This window comes from Lontra canadensis, unplaced genomic scaffold (genome assembly GCF_010015895.1).
Source record: "Lontra canadensis isolate GAN:19392208 unplaced genomic scaffold, GSC_riverotter_1.0 scaffold74, whole genome shotgun sequence".
Lineage (NCBI taxonomy): Eukaryota > Metazoa > Chordata > Mammalia > Carnivora > Mustelidae > Lontra > Lontra canadensis.
In genome coordinates this window covers 4,441,217-4,459,490 of record NW_022631068.1, presented here as the reverse complement: position 1 = coordinate 4,459,490, position 18,274 = coordinate 4,441,217, and the positions used below count along the sequence as shown (strand labels likewise).

General features: G+C 44.0%; 1 protein-coding gene across 2 annotated transcripts; it reads right to left on the bottom strand.

Moving 5' to 3' along the window:
- Window positions 1-1,737: 1,737 nt before the first annotated feature.
- On the bottom strand, window positions 1,738-17,249 carry HTATIP2 (HIV-1 Tat interactive protein 2). Of its 2 annotated transcripts, none has more exons than XM_032881209.1 (6): window positions 17,143-17,249; window positions 16,385-16,580; window positions 13,759-13,866; window positions 5,145-5,282; window positions 3,180-3,241; window positions 1,738-2,457 (listed from the first exon to the last, which is right to left on the bottom strand). In XM_032881209.1, exons 2-6 carry the CDS (start codon window positions 16,577-16,579, stop codon window positions 2,232-2,234), a joined length of 729 nt encoding a protein of 242 aa, XP_032737100.1. In that variant the 5' UTR covers window position 16,580; window positions 17,143-17,249; the 3' UTR covers window positions 1,738-2,231. The 2 variants fall into 2 exon arrangements, with proteins under 2 accessions (XP_032737100.1, XP_032737099.1); XM_032881208.1 differs by lacking the exon at window positions 17,143-17,249 and adding an exon at window positions 16,926-17,127.
- Between the last annotated feature and the right edge of the window lie 1,025 nt (window positions 17,250-18,274).

Below are 18,274 nucleotides of genomic sequence, written 5' to 3'. Positions count from 1 at the left end.
TATCTTGTTTGTTTGTTTTGGTTTTGCCCCCAACGCTGTACCATGAGGGTAAGGGCCTTGTCTCTGCTTTCATTTCTCTGGCACATAATAGATGGCCTAACTCATAGTAGATACTTGGTGAATTTGCTGAATGAAAATGACACCTTCTATTGCTACACTCTTCTGAATGTACTCCTCTTATCTGTAAACTATAGGACAGAATCTATCAAATATTAGTTTTGAATATTTGTCCTTATACTGCCGGGATAGCTGCTGGCTCCAACAGGTAAGATTTACTGTTCACTGATGTATCTACACTTCCTGTGTGTCCAGGAGCACTTAGGAAGCATTCAGTATGGTGAATGAATTCAAGGCCTTTTGTGACCTGGGCCCATCCACCTTTTTGCTTCATCCTTGCAACATAAACTTCTCCAGCATGGGCCATCTTCTCCGTGTGTGTGTAACACTTGGAGGGAAATCTGCTAAATTCCTTTGTAACACCCAGTCAACACTTAAGTAAGTAGCCCACAGTCTAGAAGGGTGACTGAGCCAGAATCTTCTCTTAAGTTTGTGTCTCACCACGATGCTGGGCTTGGGAAGGAGCCACTTTCCTCTCTATTCCACAGACAAACACAGACTAAACCTCCCGCTAACATCCCATCTCACTATTGAGGCCAGAACAAAAAGTTGAACATGACCTGACAGAAGGTTTTGTGGGTAAGGAAATAACATAGAATAACTTAAAATTGGCCACTGGGGGTAGCTGCTTTTAGAGCCCACAGGCCTCAGGATGTCCTCATGGGATCCCCTCACTTCATGCCGCTCTTTAGAACCCATGCCTGGCAGGAGGAATGTTCCATCTCCTTCCTAAAGTCCACATCCTAAGACCCCACCCCTTCCTAAAATACGTCTCTTTCCTGGGTGACTGACAATGGGACTGTCCAATCCCTTCTACAGATATACACCTCCAATTAAAGGGGATGGCCTTTATCCTCTGGTGTCTCCTGAAGCTTGAAATGTACTTGGCATACTACAGACCCTGTAAAAATAGACTGAATCACTCAAATCACTGTTTCCCTCAGCACAGATGTTAAGACAGGTTTCACCACTATCCTTTATTTGTGGATCGAAACTAACACTGGCTAGTCGACTTTGACCCTCCTTCCACATCTTTCTTTCCTTTCCCATAGTTTTTAAAGTGTGGCACTTTGACATACACTTCTACTGGCTTTGTGAACTTTTTGTGGTTAATCACTACTGGGATCCTAGACCCTATAAAAGAAACAAATATTTCAATTTTATCCATCCATAGCAAGTACTCATCCAGTCACTGTTAACTGGAACTTTCTGGAAATACACGGCTACCAGAGGCTTTGGAGAGTGGTTAAAAATAATACAAGCTATGAGTCAGGCTGACTTGGGTTAGAATCCTGGCTTTGCCATTTCCAGCTTCAGGTCTTCAGCTTTGGTCCCTTGGGCAAAGCACTTAACCGCAGTGAGCTTCAGTTCCCCATCTGAGACATGGGGATGATAGTAGCACCTGCAAGGATTGTAAAGATTGTGGAGGGTTACAAGGCAGAGAGCTTGTGTAAAGGCTGGCACTTAGCCAGCACCGGATAAATACTAGCTCTATTCTATCATCCAACTAGCCAAAATGCTGCGTATCAGCACTGACACTTGGACATTTCCTAACAATCACCCAGGACTTGTCCATTTATCTTCCTTCCTATATTTAATTCTCCCATGAATCTTACAAGCTCGGTTATATAATGGCTTTTATTATACATTGTAAAGAAGTAGTAAGGCAAGACGCCCACTGATACAAATACAGCAGTCTGCAGCGGGTAACTCAGAGACACAAATGACGATTTTAGAACAGAAATCATCTGCATAACATATAAGGTTTGTGCAGACAAGCCTTTCAAAGCAGGCCTCCCCACCAGTGGCACCAGAACCACTAGGGGAAGCTTTAAGAAAAACAACAGGTTCCTGTGCTTATACCCTGAAGATTCTGCTTCAGGGATCTGAGGTAGAGCCTATGGATCTCTGTTTTTGAAAAGCTCCCTGGGCAATGTATCAATCCGTCCAACCAGGCTCTGCACTGCTGGTGCAGGACACAGTAATTTGTTACTGGATCCGGCAGCTGAAACTAGGGAAACCACAGTTAAAGCACACTGACTTTTTTTAGACCCTGAAAGTACCAATTAGGCAGTGGGTGTTGAGTTCCAGTAGAAAGCATTTCTCCGGTGCGGTCATGGTGTGAGAGAGCTATCGGCTCTCCCCAGGTCATGAATGGCCTTATTATCCAGAAGTTCCTTCTTCTTGCCGCTTGGGTTCACTGCGTTGTTCAGCATTGCCCTAACCACAGTCGTCACTGGCACAGAGTGCCCACTGGCCCAAGATTCTGGTAAGGAGCCAAAGAATTTCCTAACCAACCACTCCCCTGGGCGAGATTCTTGCCTATCACACAGCAGAACTCTAAAGAGAAAAAGAAAAGCAGAGGAAGAGACGGTTTATTGTCTTCAGACCATACAGGGTGTTATGAACTGTACTGTGCCCACCAAATTCATGTTGAAGCTCTAACCCCCAGTGAGGCTGTATTTGAAAACAGTGCATTTACAGGGTAATTCAGATTAGTTTAGGTCGCAAGGGTGGGACCTTGATCTGACAGGACGGGTATCCTTACAGGACAGGGAAAGATTTCAGATACCTCTCCACATGCGCACAGAGGAAAGACCATGTCAGGGCACAGAGAGGAGGCCATCTACAAACCAGGAAGCGAGGCCTCAGCAGACACGGACTCTGATGGCAACCTGACCTTGGATTCTACCCTCGAGAATTGTGAGAAAATAAATTTCTGTTGCTTACGCCACCCAGTCTGTGGTGTTACTCTGTTACAGCAGCCTGAACAGATTAATACAATGGGTGAAAGGTTTTATTTGGCGAATGAAGAGGATTTTTTTTTTTTTTTTAAGGCAGCAAAAGCGACCCCGGAAATTCCAGACTACTCTGAACCTGGCACCAACAAACGGTCTACCCTTTCCTTCAAAGCCAGAAGGCATGTTCTTCAGAGGAGCAATTCAACTCTAACCAACTTCTTTCATATCTTAGATACCCTAGTTGTCAGCCTCTTCACATGAAAAACTAACTTCTAGGGAATAACAAACAGTAGCGTACTATTAGGGAGTATGAATACTTACCCAGGCCTAAAGACAGAGTAACGATCAAACTGTAATTCTTCAACCCTAGCTTCTACTTCTCTCTGTTAATAAAAACCACTTGTATTTAATCAAGAAGACCAATTTACTGTAATGCTTATGAGGGAATAACTTGGGGGTTTGAAGATAATCTGCTTCTGCGGGTCTCAAAAATTGTAAATATTGTTATCTGGAATTTTCAAATCTGGGAAGTTAAGGAAGAGATCATTTATCCTGATAGGCAGTGTAGAGTTATAAAAGATGTCCTGGATGAGAGGATGGCTGCCTAGTCAGTCCAGCCTCTCATGTGACCGATTTTAGAACAGATCCAGAGAGTAGGTAACCTGTTAGGAGCTCAACCATCAGTGAGTAACTTCTCCTTAGTCTGGAATTAACATTGCAGGCTGATGAACATCAACCCTTTTTTGGTTTCTAGATAGTTCCAGTGGGTCAGAAGATGCACAGACTCTCTCTATTACTGTCTTCCTTACAAATCCCATTGGATTTCAAGAGACAGTGAGATGACATCTGTACGATGGCTTTACATTAAATTTGTTAAACAAACCATGAATTTTCATGCCAGGCATCTCTAAGAACAGAAATGCCAGGGGAGCTCAGGCCACAGGGACATCTGAAGGCCTTGTGAATTCAGTGGCACGCTCTCCTCTTTCTTGGCCTGTTCATATTGTTCATTTGGTGCCTCACCTGACACATCACATCATCTCGGGTAGCTTTTTAAAAAATTCATTAAAAATTAATGCTTTTTAGTATATTCACAGATATACTTCACCACAACCTAAGTTTAGAATTATTTCTTCACTCCCCTGCAAAAAACCCTACACCAACTAGACTTACTCCCATCCACCCCCCAGCCCTAGCCAACCGTTAATCTTCCTGTCTCTATATTTGCCTATTCTGGATATTTCATATACACAGAATTCTACAACTTGTGGCCTTTTGTGAATGGCCTCTCTCTTTTAGCATAATGTTTTCAAGGTTCACCCATCTTATAGCATGGATCATGCCTTTTTACAGGTGACTAATACTCTTTCCTATGTATGTATCAGATTTTATTCAACCATTCATCAGCTGATGGATATTTGTGTTGTTTCTACTCTGGCTATTGTGAATAATGCTGCCTCGACCATTCATATACCAGTGTTTATGTGGACAGATCTCTTAGCTTTTATGAAGATAGGTTCTGTCTCTATTAGCAGGGTGCATAGAAGAGTTAACATAGCAGGCGGACACTGTTATGCTGAACACTTGCTTTACCTCTGGAAGTTTATAATTTTTTTTTCCACACTCAAGGTGCCAATGTGATTGACTCGATCAAAACTGAACTCTGGTGCTCAGGTGAATTTCTCTCATTTCTCAACATTCATTGCTGAAGAAATTTAGCACGTGTGACTCTATTGAGAGAAGACTCTTGGAAGCTCATACCCATTTCCTCCGACTTCACTCCATGAACTCCTTCTCTTTACTGACTTTGGGCTTCACAGCCTTTTATTGTAATAAATCACAGCTGTGAATATAACTATATGCTGTGTCTTGCGAGACCTTCTATCAAATTACTAAACTCCGGGCTAGCCTTGGGGAATCCCCAAACAAGCAGATTAGAGTTACCTTGAGGGCAAGAGCCATAACCAATACTACAATATCATCAACTCTGGGAAAGTTTAAGAATCACGGTCTCAAAGTCTCTTCTAATACTCAGATTCCATGCTGCCATTCAAGACCAGAGCTGTCACAACTGATTTTGTGATCATCAGGTAATCAACACAGGGAAAGACAATGGATTTCAAATCACTCCTGTTTACTAAATATATCCATGCAAAAACAGTACCTTGCTGCTATGAAAAAATGGATAATATAGTGCATTTCTATCACGTAGCATTTTATATTACTTAATATTGCCAATTAGCCAGGGTTCTCCAAAGTATATGAAAGACAGAAACATGTACAAACCTTGACTTGCAGATATAAAAAACTGCTTGACTTATCAGCTCCCTTAGAGGACAGCAAGTTAAAATGTTTGCACCCTCCAGCTTTTGCCAGCTCTGCAGACTTGAGGACATAATCTCGATCGACACGAACAAATCCTTCCTGAGAGGGGGGAAAAGGGTATGAATTATTTCCAAAAAGCTATGAGTTCAGCTCAAAGATGACTACTCAGTTTGGGCGACAGGCTAGGAGGCCTGCAGGAGAATGGGGATCTAATAAAATGCATCCAAGCAGAGGTTCCGGGAAATGCTCCAAGCATGATCCTCAGGACAGACACACCAGTTGCGGCAGCAAGACCAGTGAAATAATAAGAACAGTGACATTGAGACAAAAACACCAAACAAATCTGCAAGGAACAAAAGGAATAATAAGACCAGGCCAAGAAATGGCTTGAAGTCACATATCTCTTTGTCTTTTAGTAACTTTCCGATTCTCAATTTTCTCTGTGTCAGCTCTAATGGGCAGGGATCTTGGGGCATAGCTGAGAACTCTATCCAGGCACTATCAGAACAAAGTCTATTTAATTTCCCATTTTTGTGTATGTTTTACAACATACTTCATATACCAGGAAAGAGTGAATCCTCACTTTTTTTTACTGATGGGTATATAATCGAGAATGTTGGGGCACCTGGGTGGCTCAGTGGGTTAAAGCCTCTGCCTTCAGCTTGGGTCATGATCTCAGGCTCCTGGGACCAAGCCCCGCATCAGGCTCTCTGCACATCGGGAAGCCTGCTCCCCCCGCCCTTCTCTGCCTGCCTCTCTGCCTACTTGTGATCTCTGTCTGTCAAAAAAAAAAAAAAAAAGTTTGGGGACCCCTGGTCTAGATTTAGTCGGATGAGTGTAGGAATAGGGTATTTCTTCTTAATTCATATCTCAGCATTAATGTATGCTCAGCACATGACAGGTAATCTCAAAACATTTGAATGGATGAATAAAAGTCCAATGAAAGCAGAGAAAGCAAAATCCAGTTAGAAAACAAAACAAAACAAAACAAAACAAAAACTAAGTGGCAATAAATGGGAGTGGAGAGAATGGTACAAACAGTAGAATGTAAACTCACTTCCAGGGTCTAATGGAGGGACACATGCCTGTACCCAGACAAGGGAAAGCCGGAAGCAACAGCTTCTCAGGACCACCAATCAATGCTGGCATCCCCAAATTCCAGAGTGCTGGAGAGGAATCTAAAGCCTAGTAAACTTTAGACCTACAACTACATAATGAGGTTTTCTATAAGGACGATTCCAAATCAGAAGACTATGTTACCACCGTAATGATATTTTTTAGTTCAAGATTTGGCCTGGGGACTTATTGATCCTAAATGTTTTATTTCATAAGGAGAGGTGGGTCTTGCACCTCCGGAAACCATATCCAACCGCTTCATTGAGAGATGTGAAAACAAGGGCCAGTGACCTGGTGAACGTCCGGTCGGAAGAGAAAACTGAGAGCGGAATGCTGATTCTTGCCTCTGAGCCATGCTCTCAACTGTGCCCAGTTCCTGCTCATCTCACACTGCCTGCAGCTAATGCAGAGGGCTCACTCGTTCGTAACTGGGGTGGCCCCACAAAGATGTCTGTGTGCCGATCCCCATACCTGTGAATACGTTAGGTTATACAGCAAAGGGAAGTTCAAGCTGCAGGGGAATTAAGGTTGCTAATCAGCTGACCTTAAAATAAGGTTATTCTGTGTGATCCAACTGGGCCCAATGTAATCACAAGAGTCCTGAAAGGTGGAAAAGGGAAGCATAAGAGAAGGGATGAGCTATGCAGTGTGAGGAGTACTCAGTCCCCTGTTCCCTCCCCACCGAAGATGGAGGGAGGGGATCGTGCACCAAGGAATGTAGGCGTCCCCCAGTAGCTGGAAAATATAACAATGGATTTGCCCCACCCCCGACCCAGAGCTTCCAGAAGGGAACACAGCCCTGTCAACCCCTTGATTTTACCTCAGCAAAATCCATGTTGCATTTCTTACTTATAGAACTGTAAGATGATACATTTATGTTGTTTTAAGCCACTAAAGTTGAGGCAATTTGTTACAGCAGCCATAGGAAACTAATCAGATTTCAATTTTAAAACAACGGGCCCAAACTTTTCCAGATTTGTATGGAAGTCAGTCATAAAAGAAAAGTAAGCATATTGTAAGTATAGAGCTCGGTGACTTTTCATCAACTGAACACCCTCTGTAGCCAACCCCCAGATCAAGAACTAGAATGTCACCGTCACCCCAAAAGCCTTTCCTGTCTTCCTCTGTCAGCAGTGACAATATATATATTTTTAAAGATTTTATTTATTTATTTGACACAGAGAGAGAGATCACAAGCAGGCAGAAAGGAAGGCGCAGAGAGACAGAGCAAGAAGAGGAAGCAGGCTCCCCACTGAGCAAAGAGCCCAACTCGGGGCTCGATCCCGGGACCCTGGGATCATGACCTAAGACAAAGGCAGAGACCTTAACCCACTGAGCCACCCAGGCGCCCCAGCGACAGTATATTTTTAACCACACCTGCTACCTGCAGGGCAGTGTTAGGTCTCACGTGACGTAACATAAACGTCAATGGTCACCACACATCACCATCCCTTTTTCCGTGTTGTACATGTGCACATTTGAGCCTCACAAAAACTCGCCTACACGCTGACTCCAACTCACGGTGCTGCTCTTCCACACCTGTGTGAAGCAAACTGCGTTCCTGCCCTGCCCCTCAGGGAGGGCCCTGAGTCTCCTCAGAGCCAGTCTCGAATTGAGATTTTACATGCGCTGAAGGAATCCCCAAACTCTGATTCCGAGAACAGGTCCATTATTCACAATGAAATCCCAGCGCTGACTAGTGAAATCAATTCCTTTTCATTGTTGCTACTGTTTTAGCCCTATTTCTTGGAAGCGTCATCATAGTTGTCTCTGTTAAAATGCTTTTTTTTTTTTCTTTCATCAGCTTCTTTAAAAAATAAAGGAAAGATTCAGCCAATCACAAGTCCCTGGACCGACGCTGTCTCTCTCGCTTAATCCAGGGCCAGTAAAGGGATAATTTGATTAAACTGAGACCCTAATTTATTTGGCTTTAGTTCTGGATCAACCTCTTCTTAATAGAGTCCTGCCATCTCCAATTGTTTGATGAAAATTAAAGTGACATAAATGCCATGGGACTTTTTCAATCTGATTAGTCAGCGAGAGCACGTCAATACCACCCTAGCCATCAGACTCTGGCGTCCTTCCTTTCACGGGCCTGGCTAACAACTGACAACCGCTCCGTGAAGGACGAGCGCCCACGCTGCCGCGCAGACCCCCACACTGGGCCCGTCATCCCTGTTCAATGGGCCCTGTTGACGAGGTGCCCATACCTTTCTCCACTGCTGTTCTCTGGACAAAGCTAAATATTGTTTTATTAGCAATCAATGGCTGTTAATCCAAAATGATTTCACAAATCCTCTGAGCCCCCAAGCTGATTATAAATACGCATTTTTCCAAGCCCACAATTTTTGAATTTCACTTCCCCCACCCTGATGCGTGGCCTTTTAGCTGATGAATGAAACTCAAAAGCAGAGGGGTCAACGGCTTTCAAGGACTTAGAAACCAAACTTAAGCGTGGATCCTGGTGACAGACTTGGAGATACCGACGCACACCAATTTTCTCTGCAGTGAGGAAGATTCCATTTAGAGATAGACGGAAGCTGTCTTTAAAGTCTAATTAACATCCTTTCTTGTTCTCTAGCAGTGCAGATAAAAACAACAACAACAACAACAATAGAAGAAACAAGCTAAAACAAGCTATTTCATAACCCAGAAACACAGTTTTCATGTGTTTTCCCAGAAAAACCATATTTAGTTTCCCAAACCATATGGCAAGAGAAAAGACATCTCTTCTGAGAGCATTACAACCATTCTGTTGCAGTGTCTTTATGATTCTTTACTCAGTGTATCTTATTTTAAGCTAGAAATCAGAGTTTCTTCCAGAAAAAGGAACTGATTAAGTAAGTTCCTACTATAAATTTCCTTTCCCAGCACCCGCTCGAAAGAATAAACACATAAACACAACGTAATACAACTTGGCAAATCTCCACAGGCTCCACAAACCATTTACTCTTTCAATCTTATTAAAATCCAAAGCTACTAAGTATTTCTTCTCATCTTCTTTACACATGCCTATAAACTAGGAACACACCAGCTTACAAACAACTTCTCCTACTGAGGTATTTCGGCACTGACGGGCATGACCAGAGAGCACCCCACAATGACTCAACATCCGGGGCCTCCTTTTCCAAGGAGGAAGGATCTGTCATTCTGTAAAGGGGCGCACTTAGCCACATTCCTGCCTCAGATTCTTTCTGCTTTACTCCCATTTCAACCCAGCCCTATAAATTAGACTAGAAGACAGAGATGCAGACAAACAACAAATGGTATAATCCAAGACCTCATTGATTGGTGTTTCTGGAGGGCATCTCTCTATTTGATGTACAGTGGTGGAACCAAGATCCCGGTTAGAGAAAAAGCTCTGGATAGAAATCAAATCAAACAGATAACTGAGATTCCTGAGTCTATCTCTTATGTCCTCACATAATGTTTCCATGTGGGGTCTTCTTTTCTCTGGGTGATGGAAGTCAAAGAATTCTGCAGACTAATGGGGGTCTCAGTGGCCACCTCCTTCTCAGTACTGACGAGGAGGCACCCGCCCATGGGAGCGACCCAGCACACCCAAGGTCCCATGGCTATTTGGTATCCAAACACAGCCTCAAGCCACTGAGGCCCTATGACTTCACAAGCCCCCTTCTAGACATCGAATCAAATGATACACATGACAACAGGCGGCAGCAAGCTTTTCTCATAAAGGATGAGAGAGCAAACCCTTTCAGATTTGCAGGTTTCTGTTACAGCAACACAGCTCTGCCATCACAGCAGCCACAGATAATACATAAAGTAATGAGAGCAGGAGTGTTCCAATAAAACTTTATTTATCGATACTGAAATTGGAATTTCTTAAATTTTCACATGATATATTATTCCCCTTTTGACATTTTTTAGCCATTTGAAAATACAAAAACCTTCTTAGCTCCATGGGCTATACAAAAACACATAGGCTGTATGTGGCCCACAGCCTTGGTCCGCAAACCCCTGGATTCGAAGGATGTTTCATTAGAATCAGAAGCCAGGAGACTCTAATGAGGCCTCATGAATGTTACAATGGCTGCTTTAATCACATTACTGGCATTGTCCATTCAACAGAATCCAAGAACCTGGACCGCGAGAAAGCCAATGGAGAGGCAAAACCTTATGACACCACCTCGAACTCACTAGCCACATCCTTCTCTGAATACAAATAAGGAGAAAACACTATTCTCAGTGACATCTTCGAGTTTCTGCTCTACACCCCAAGCCAATGTAGATCTGGTCTTCAAAGAGTAATGCAACCTTTACTAGCACACAAGTTGCTTCTTATAGCCAGGTGAAGGCCATCTGGGACTCCAGTACATAGAAAAGCAGCAGGAGAGGAAGACTAACACACCCTAATGCCTTGAGAAAGCAGCTCCAACAAGAGGATGGTTGGCTTCGTCTAAATCTCCCAAGATGCTACAAATAGTTGCTAAATTTCCAGCCTTGGAGTTTCGGACCCAGTAGATCTGGGGCCAAGTAAGGAAGCCACTGCACGGAATGGAGAGCTGGGGCCTGTGAATGTGAAATCATCTAACACGATTTAAAGAAATGGTTTTCCAAACAGCTGAAAGGGCCAACAGACCTATCCCTACACCAGTTTCAGAAGAAATCTGAGAAGACTGAACTTTATGGGTTGTAATGTTTTCCCCAAAACTCCCATGTTGAAATCATGAGTTCTAGTATCTCAGAGTGTAACCTTATTTGGAAACGGGGTCATTGCTGATGACATTAAGTTAAGGTGAGGTCACACTGAGTAGGGTGGTTCTTAATCTACTTGGACTAGTGCTCTTGGACTAGTGCTGTTGTAAAAAGGAGATATTTGGACAGAACCACACAGTACTTGGGAAAAACACTGAATGAAGAGATAAAGATAGAAGGAGGTCATCTATGTCATCTATGAGTCAAGAAGAGAAGCCTGGAAGTTCCTTCCCTCCCAGCCCTCAGGGGAACCAAAGCTGCCAACACCTTGATCTCAGACTTCAAGCCCCTAGAGCTGTGAGACACTAAATTCCTGCTATTTAAGCCACCCCAGGTATGTTGCTTTGTTATAAGAGCCCCAGCAAATTCACACACTGAAGATCACAGAGAAACAAGATGGCTACTCAGAGGGTGTCAATAATGAGACAGAAACCCATAATTTCTTGACATTTCTATACTGGAAAGTCCTATTTCTAAGGAAAACTGTGGGATGTTCCAGTTACAAAACAGCTCCAGAATGACACCAGGCTTTTACCAGCTTCTCAGTATCTATCTGATGAGCTCTTTTTCTGTAGTCAGGGCTGCTGACCCAGAATACCAGTAGGATGAGCTTGGAAACCCACAGTCCCCATCAAACAACTATTACTACCTAGCCACTTGGAAACTGTCACCTCTTTGAATTGCCTAAAGTTATCACAACCTCCAAATTTTGTATTGCATCCAACCTAAATTAGCATCAAATTTCTTTAAAAAAGACTTTCTGGAAGAAATGTCAGTTTTCTTTCTGTCACTATCCTCTAGAACCATTTAAACCCCAACTCATTTCTGAGATTACATTTGGCTTACTAGTTTTTTTTCTCTGCTTACCCATTAATCCTTTTATCTTTTCAAACCAATTTCGGAAAACAAACTGATTTTGGAGCCTGAGGGGTAGGGAACCAACTCCATCTTTAAAAAAATAGTCTGGAGAGGGAAGACATCCGATTCCTCTGATTAAAATTGCTTTACACAATTTCAGTGCAACAAAGCAATGTAGACTTTTTCTTGGGGCACCCTATAATGAGATTTGCCTTATGTCATGAAAATCAACTACTCTATGCCTAATGCAGTGGTTTTTATTTTGCTGAGTCACTGCCAAAATCAGGCTGGCACTCGAGACAGTTCAACTTGCGGTGTACTAGAACAAAAAAGTTTTTCAATGCTTTTTAGAGGGCACACTGCTTGTGACTCTCTCTGGGACAGAAACTATACTAGATGCTGAGCAGGAAAATGACCCTTTCTAGGAGACACAATGTGCTAATTCCTGGGAGATTAAACTTCTCTATAATCCAGACTTCCCAGCACAGAGCTCAAAACCCAGCTGAGTTCCAAAGTGGACATGATAGGACCGCAGAAGATTTGGAAATACATCCCTACCAAAAGCATAAATAGAATGATTCTTTGAATCACCAACAGGGCCAGAGAAATACATCTGAGCTGAACTCCTTAGTTGGTATGAACCAACAGTTCTTAACCACATGCCCTCCTAATGATTCTGATACACAGGCCTGTTCGTAGATCTATGATAAGGCCCCACAGCAGCATCATGGTCCTGCATATTTAATAGACACATTTAGGCACCTATGTGGCTCAGTCCGTTAAGCATCCAACTCTTGCTTTCGGCTCAGGTCACGATCTCAGGGCTGTGAGATGGATTCCCACTTCGGGGCTCTGCAATGGGTATAGAGCCCGTTTGGGATTCTCTCCCTGTCTCTCTGCCGCTCCCATCTCCCTCCCCCTCCCCCACTTTCACTCTTGCACTCTCTAAAAAATAAATAAATAAATAAATAAATAAACAAACACATTTAGCTCCAACAATTTTCTGCCAGAGGAATAAACTATAGTCAAGGTATAAATTAAGATGTATTAACACGTGCTGAGGATCTACATAGTAAGCAATGACTTTTTTTTTTTTTAAGATTTTATGTATTTATTTGACAGAGGGAGAGATCACAAGTAGGCGGGGGGGGGGGGGAGCAGGCCCCCTGCTGAGCAGAGAGCCTGATGCGGGGCTTGATCCTATGACCCTGAGACCATGACCTGAGCCGAAGGCAGAGGCTTAACCCACTGAGCCACCCATAAGCAATGACTTTTAACTAGATAGTAACTTAGGACTTCTGGACAGAGGCCGATGTGATTTAGAACACCATTAAAAAGAAGATAAAACATGGATTAGAACAGTTCTGCGTCAGTTAGGGCTGAATCACCACTAAAGGCTGAGTCATCACTAACGGCTAGCTGAATCGTGCCTTTGTTCTGATGTTCTGTATCTTAAGTTTAAAACTTGGCATGAAAATAGGTTGATGTAAATCATTCATGTGAGAGAGAACGCTTTAAGTTTAAAACATTTATAAGAAAAAAAAAAAGCTTATTGCTAACAGCATGAGCCAATTACTTTTACTCAGACCTAATGGTTTGCCTTAGTCAGGGGATGTAAAGACAGCAATATTTGTAAGAGGCAAGACCTTGTAAATATTTATGATGTCTCCAGCACGAAGGCCTGAACTCAAGGGTTACTTTGAAGGAAAGATGAATTTATCAGTACTATTCAAAGTACAGCAAAGGCTATGGCAGTATATGAAATCGTAAATGATAAGAGCTTATTACATGTAAGCACTACGGATGTAAAGAAAAAGAGTAACCAAGAAAGGAATCATTGATATTACCAGCCAGCGAAAGAGAAAGGGGTCTATGTCTTCCTTACCGCCCCGGCTTTTTTTCTGGTAGTACCCAGGCAACAAAATCCAACATCATGACCTTGAAAGGCAGAAGCGTAGTCATCCAACTTCTCAAAGTCCACCACTTCTTGATTCTAGACAACAAGGACACAGCTGTATATAACTTGATGTTATTAAAAAAGAGGGGGAAAATACTCCTCTAGATTTAAAGAATAAATTACAGAACATTACTGAACAGGCTGCTCATTTATCATAAAACTTTGCAAGCTCTCTCCTCTGGCATCTTTTCTCCTGCCATTCTTCTTCTATCTTTTCCATGAGAGTCTACTTAGTAAGGCAGATTCCTACAGCATGAGAATCATAATTCCAGAGAGTGCTTATTTTACCTAGTAAGAAACCTCTGATAGAGCTAGAGTGGCACTGGTGCAGAGTGGCAAAAAACTGGGGCATTAGATATTAAGCATGGATACACTTAATAATGTACATAATATTAATAAGGTACCGGGTAGTTTTTCAGACTTATGAGCAAGTGACTGTTACAGGTACTGTTCACCAAATGGATACTTTGCTGGGAGACAAACCAGGTTTAATAATATAATTAAACAGAAATAAAACTAAGGAAAATACATAATCATATTATAAAAATTTTTTGCAAGCTCATTTTTTTCCCACTAAAAAGCAATTATCTGAATTCAAAATCAACAATGCACTGTATGTCCATGGTACACATAACTGGACCATAAGTGATTCTGATCTCTAAAGTCAGGTTTAATTTTAATTTTCTCTCTGGAAACATAAAAGACCTGTCTATACACCAGGAGGGACACCAGTGAAGTACAATGTCAGGGCAAGTAATGGTGTTTGGAATCTCAAAGACCTAGGTTCAACTCCCAAGCCTGCTACTTAGTAAGCATGTAATTTTGGTCAAGTTATATGCCTCAGTTTTTCCAGCAATAAAATGGGAATGATAATCTTTCCTTCAGTCCAATTCATGAACCACCTGTATTAGAATCAGCCAGTGAGTGCTTGATAAAAAGGCATATTAGGAGGTGTCACACCAATACTTCTAAAGCAGAAAATGCATTTTTTAAAAAGATTTTATTTATTTATTTGACACACAGAGTGAGTGAGTGAGAGAGGGAATACAAGCAGGGGTAGTAGGAGAGAGAAAAGCAGGCTTTGCACTGAGCAGGGAAGCCAGATGCAGGGCTTGATCCCAGGACCTTGAGATCATGACCTGAGCTGAAGGCAGATGCTTAATGACTGAGCCACCCAGGCGCCCCAGAAAATGCACTTTTAATAAGCATCCTAAGTAATTCTTGTGCTCACTCAGATTTAAGAACCTCCATGTAGGGATGCCTGGGTGGCTTAGTTGGTTGAGGGTCTGTCTCTTGCTTATGGCTGAGGTCATGGGGAGATCAAGCCCAGTCCAGCGGGAAGTCTGCTTCTCCCTCTCCTTCTGACCCTCCTCCTGCTCATGCACTCTCTCACTGTCTCTCTCTAAAACAAATAAATAAATCTTAAAAAAAAAAAAAAAGAACCTCCATGTCACTTCACAAGTTTGTTGTGAAACTTAAAAAAGACAGATTGAGAAGTTCTCATCATCCAGGAATTCAAATAAAATGTAGTTTTCCTTCCCTACCATCAGCTCTTTCAAAACGATTTTTCTGGCACTGTGAGCATGTTGAAGAAAAATATGTTCCCATTAAGTGCATAACCCAAAGACATGCCACCAAAATCAATTATCAAAGCACGGAACTCAGTATCAGTTTCTAATTACCGGAGGTATTTGACACACTCCATGAAGCCAGGTGTGAAGACCACATATGAACTAAGTCTGAGCAAAGATGTCCATTTTAAACAGAAAAGTCCTGATGGACACAGAATAGATGTAAAATGATCTGACCATGGACCTACAGGGGTTAAGAACATTTATTTGTGAGACCACTTGTTGTTTGGGATGTTCTACCTGTGAAGCCTGTGGGATCAACTTCTATAGCTATGGGGGTCTCGGGATCACACTATAGTTTAATTTACTGTATTTCACAACTCCCTTTACATGGGGAAAGGGATCTCCACAGAGCTCAGACTGCAAATATTTAGGGAAATTCTGGCATATCCTTTGGTTAACCATGAAAGTGTGACAATGAAGAGAATATTCCACTTACAAGGCTACAGCCCTGGGACGTTAGGTGCAGCAATTCTTGTAGGTGAATAATCTCACCTTTATTGCCATAGACCTTGCCTGCAATTAGCTGACATTAATACTGAGTGGGCACGTAAATAAAACAGGCAAAATGATTGAGAAAATGGCCCCAGGTTATCAGGCGGTCTCCAGAACCCAGCTTGAATGGCTCTGAAAACTGGCTCTTCTGTCTTCTGAGCCCTCATTACAAGACAGGCTGGCCTTATAGGGGTCTAGATGCAGAGAAGGGCTTTGCCCAAGGTCATATAGTGAGTGGGGAGGCCAACCCAGGGCCTGTAACCAGGACTCCAGCTTCCAGGAGGGGCTCTCACACACCATTCTGGGCCACACTGTGATTACCTCTCCTCCACCACAGGCCAGGAAATGTTCAGCCTTTAGACATGAATATATGTTCACTCCGAAGAATCACTGCTATTACATTTTTGAGTCCCAGCTCAAATACCCACCACATTTTTATAAGCATCTTCATCGAAGGTGAGCTTTCTCCGGCCAATGAGTGTGACTTTGGAAAACAGGCTCTGTTCCAAGATTTCTTTTAAGAGCACTCTGCCGGTTTCTCCGCTGGCGCCCAGAATAAAGACAGATTTATTTTGCATCCTGAAGTCTTTCCGAAGCTTCGGCAGTGCCTCAGTCTCGGCCATGCTGCAGAAATAACATCGATAGCTGCTGGTCTTGGGATGTTTAAGGGATGGCCCTAGCTTAACCGGGGTAACAATGGCGGTTTATTTGCTCTGGGAAAAGGTATGTTATTCTCCGAAGTCTGGGCGCAGCGGAAAGTGCTGAATCACCCGCAGGGCGTGGCACCCCGGCCATCGCCCGAACCTGAGCCAATCTACACCTCCGAAGGGACCCTAACAGAAGAATACGCCCAGGTGCCATGGCACCCAAAGGCCTCGTTCCCGACGCTACTCCGGGTTCCAACCCCATCCCTCCTCCCCCCCACTGGGGTGCAAGGGCCCAGCTCGGTCCCCTGCGCGGAGGGGTTACCTGGAGCCAGGCCCCGACCCCCCGTCCTCACACCGCAGCAGGAGCAGGGCGGCGACCAGTGTCACCGCCGCAGCCGCCACTGCCGCCGCGCTCAGCGCCGCGGGCCCGGCTGTCCGGGCTTCACCCCCTCCCCGCGGTTCTTTGTCCCCTCGCCCCATTCGGCGAGTGCCCCTCCCAGGTGCGCCCGGGGGTCGCCAGCAGCAGAGTCCGCGCCTACCCGATTACGTCTTCGGGTGACTTCGCGACGCCGCTTCCTCGCCCCGCCTACCGGGGCGGGGCCTGGGGGAGGGCGGGGGGCGGACGGGTGTTTGGGCGCTGGGCCAGGTCGGCCGCCAACACGCGCGCGGCGCCAGGCGGTGTCGCGAGCTTGGAGACCGCCCCCTAAACGTCAGCAATCGCGAGCACCCTCTTTCCGCGCACCGCGTCCCCACGCAGGCTAAGCTCGCCCCATCCATGGCCTCAGCCAATAGACTGGACCTTTGCTGGTTTCTAAAACATGTTTCAGTTGTATATTGGACAACTCTGTCTCAAGTTCAGCACGTCAAAACCACCCCAAACAGATGAAACAAACCTACTCCTTGCCTCTCCTGGGTCTCTCTGTTCCTATATGCATTCTCAACTCCTCACCCCTCCCTCCACTCTCAAGTCAGAAATTTGGGCGGTCCCCGTTGACTCCTTTTCCTGGCTTTTCCACAGCCCATTTTAAGCAAGTCCTGTCCTATTTGCCTTTCAGATACTTCTCTTAAGTAAGCCTTGCTCTCGCCATAGCTCACCAGCATAACCAGTTTCCCTGCCCGGTCCCAGGCGTTGAGCCAGGGTGACCTTCCACACCGGATCCTGTGGTTCGCTCTCCCAAGCCACATCAGCAGTGTTTAGAACCTAACAGTCTACACCGGACAAGCTCTGGATCTTGGAAATCCTGGACAGGAGTTAGAATCACAAGCAGGAATCTAAACGACAGAGACAGAGTGTGTTGTTGGTTATTTGGGGCTGCCCCGGACTCAAATTCTATCCCTATTTTTGGGAATTCCAAAATAAGTGGGAGCCAGGACCCCACCTCCCACTCTAGAAGCCAAGAGAAAGCTTTGTTCTCTCACCCAACTCTTTGGGAATTGTATGTAGGTGAGACCTGAGCTCAGTTCATCAGACACTGCCAACCAGGTTTTTCCGCTTTGCGGGGAGTATTAAGTAGATGCAGTGGAAGCCTGATATAGGGTTTGGCTGGGTGGGAAAAGGTATAGGATAAGGGCATCCTCTGATCTGTCACCCAGCTGATGGTGTGCTCCGTTCTCTGTTTTGCCTTCTTAATTCTGGACTGTTTTCAGAGCCTGTTCTTTATAGTTTCTGTT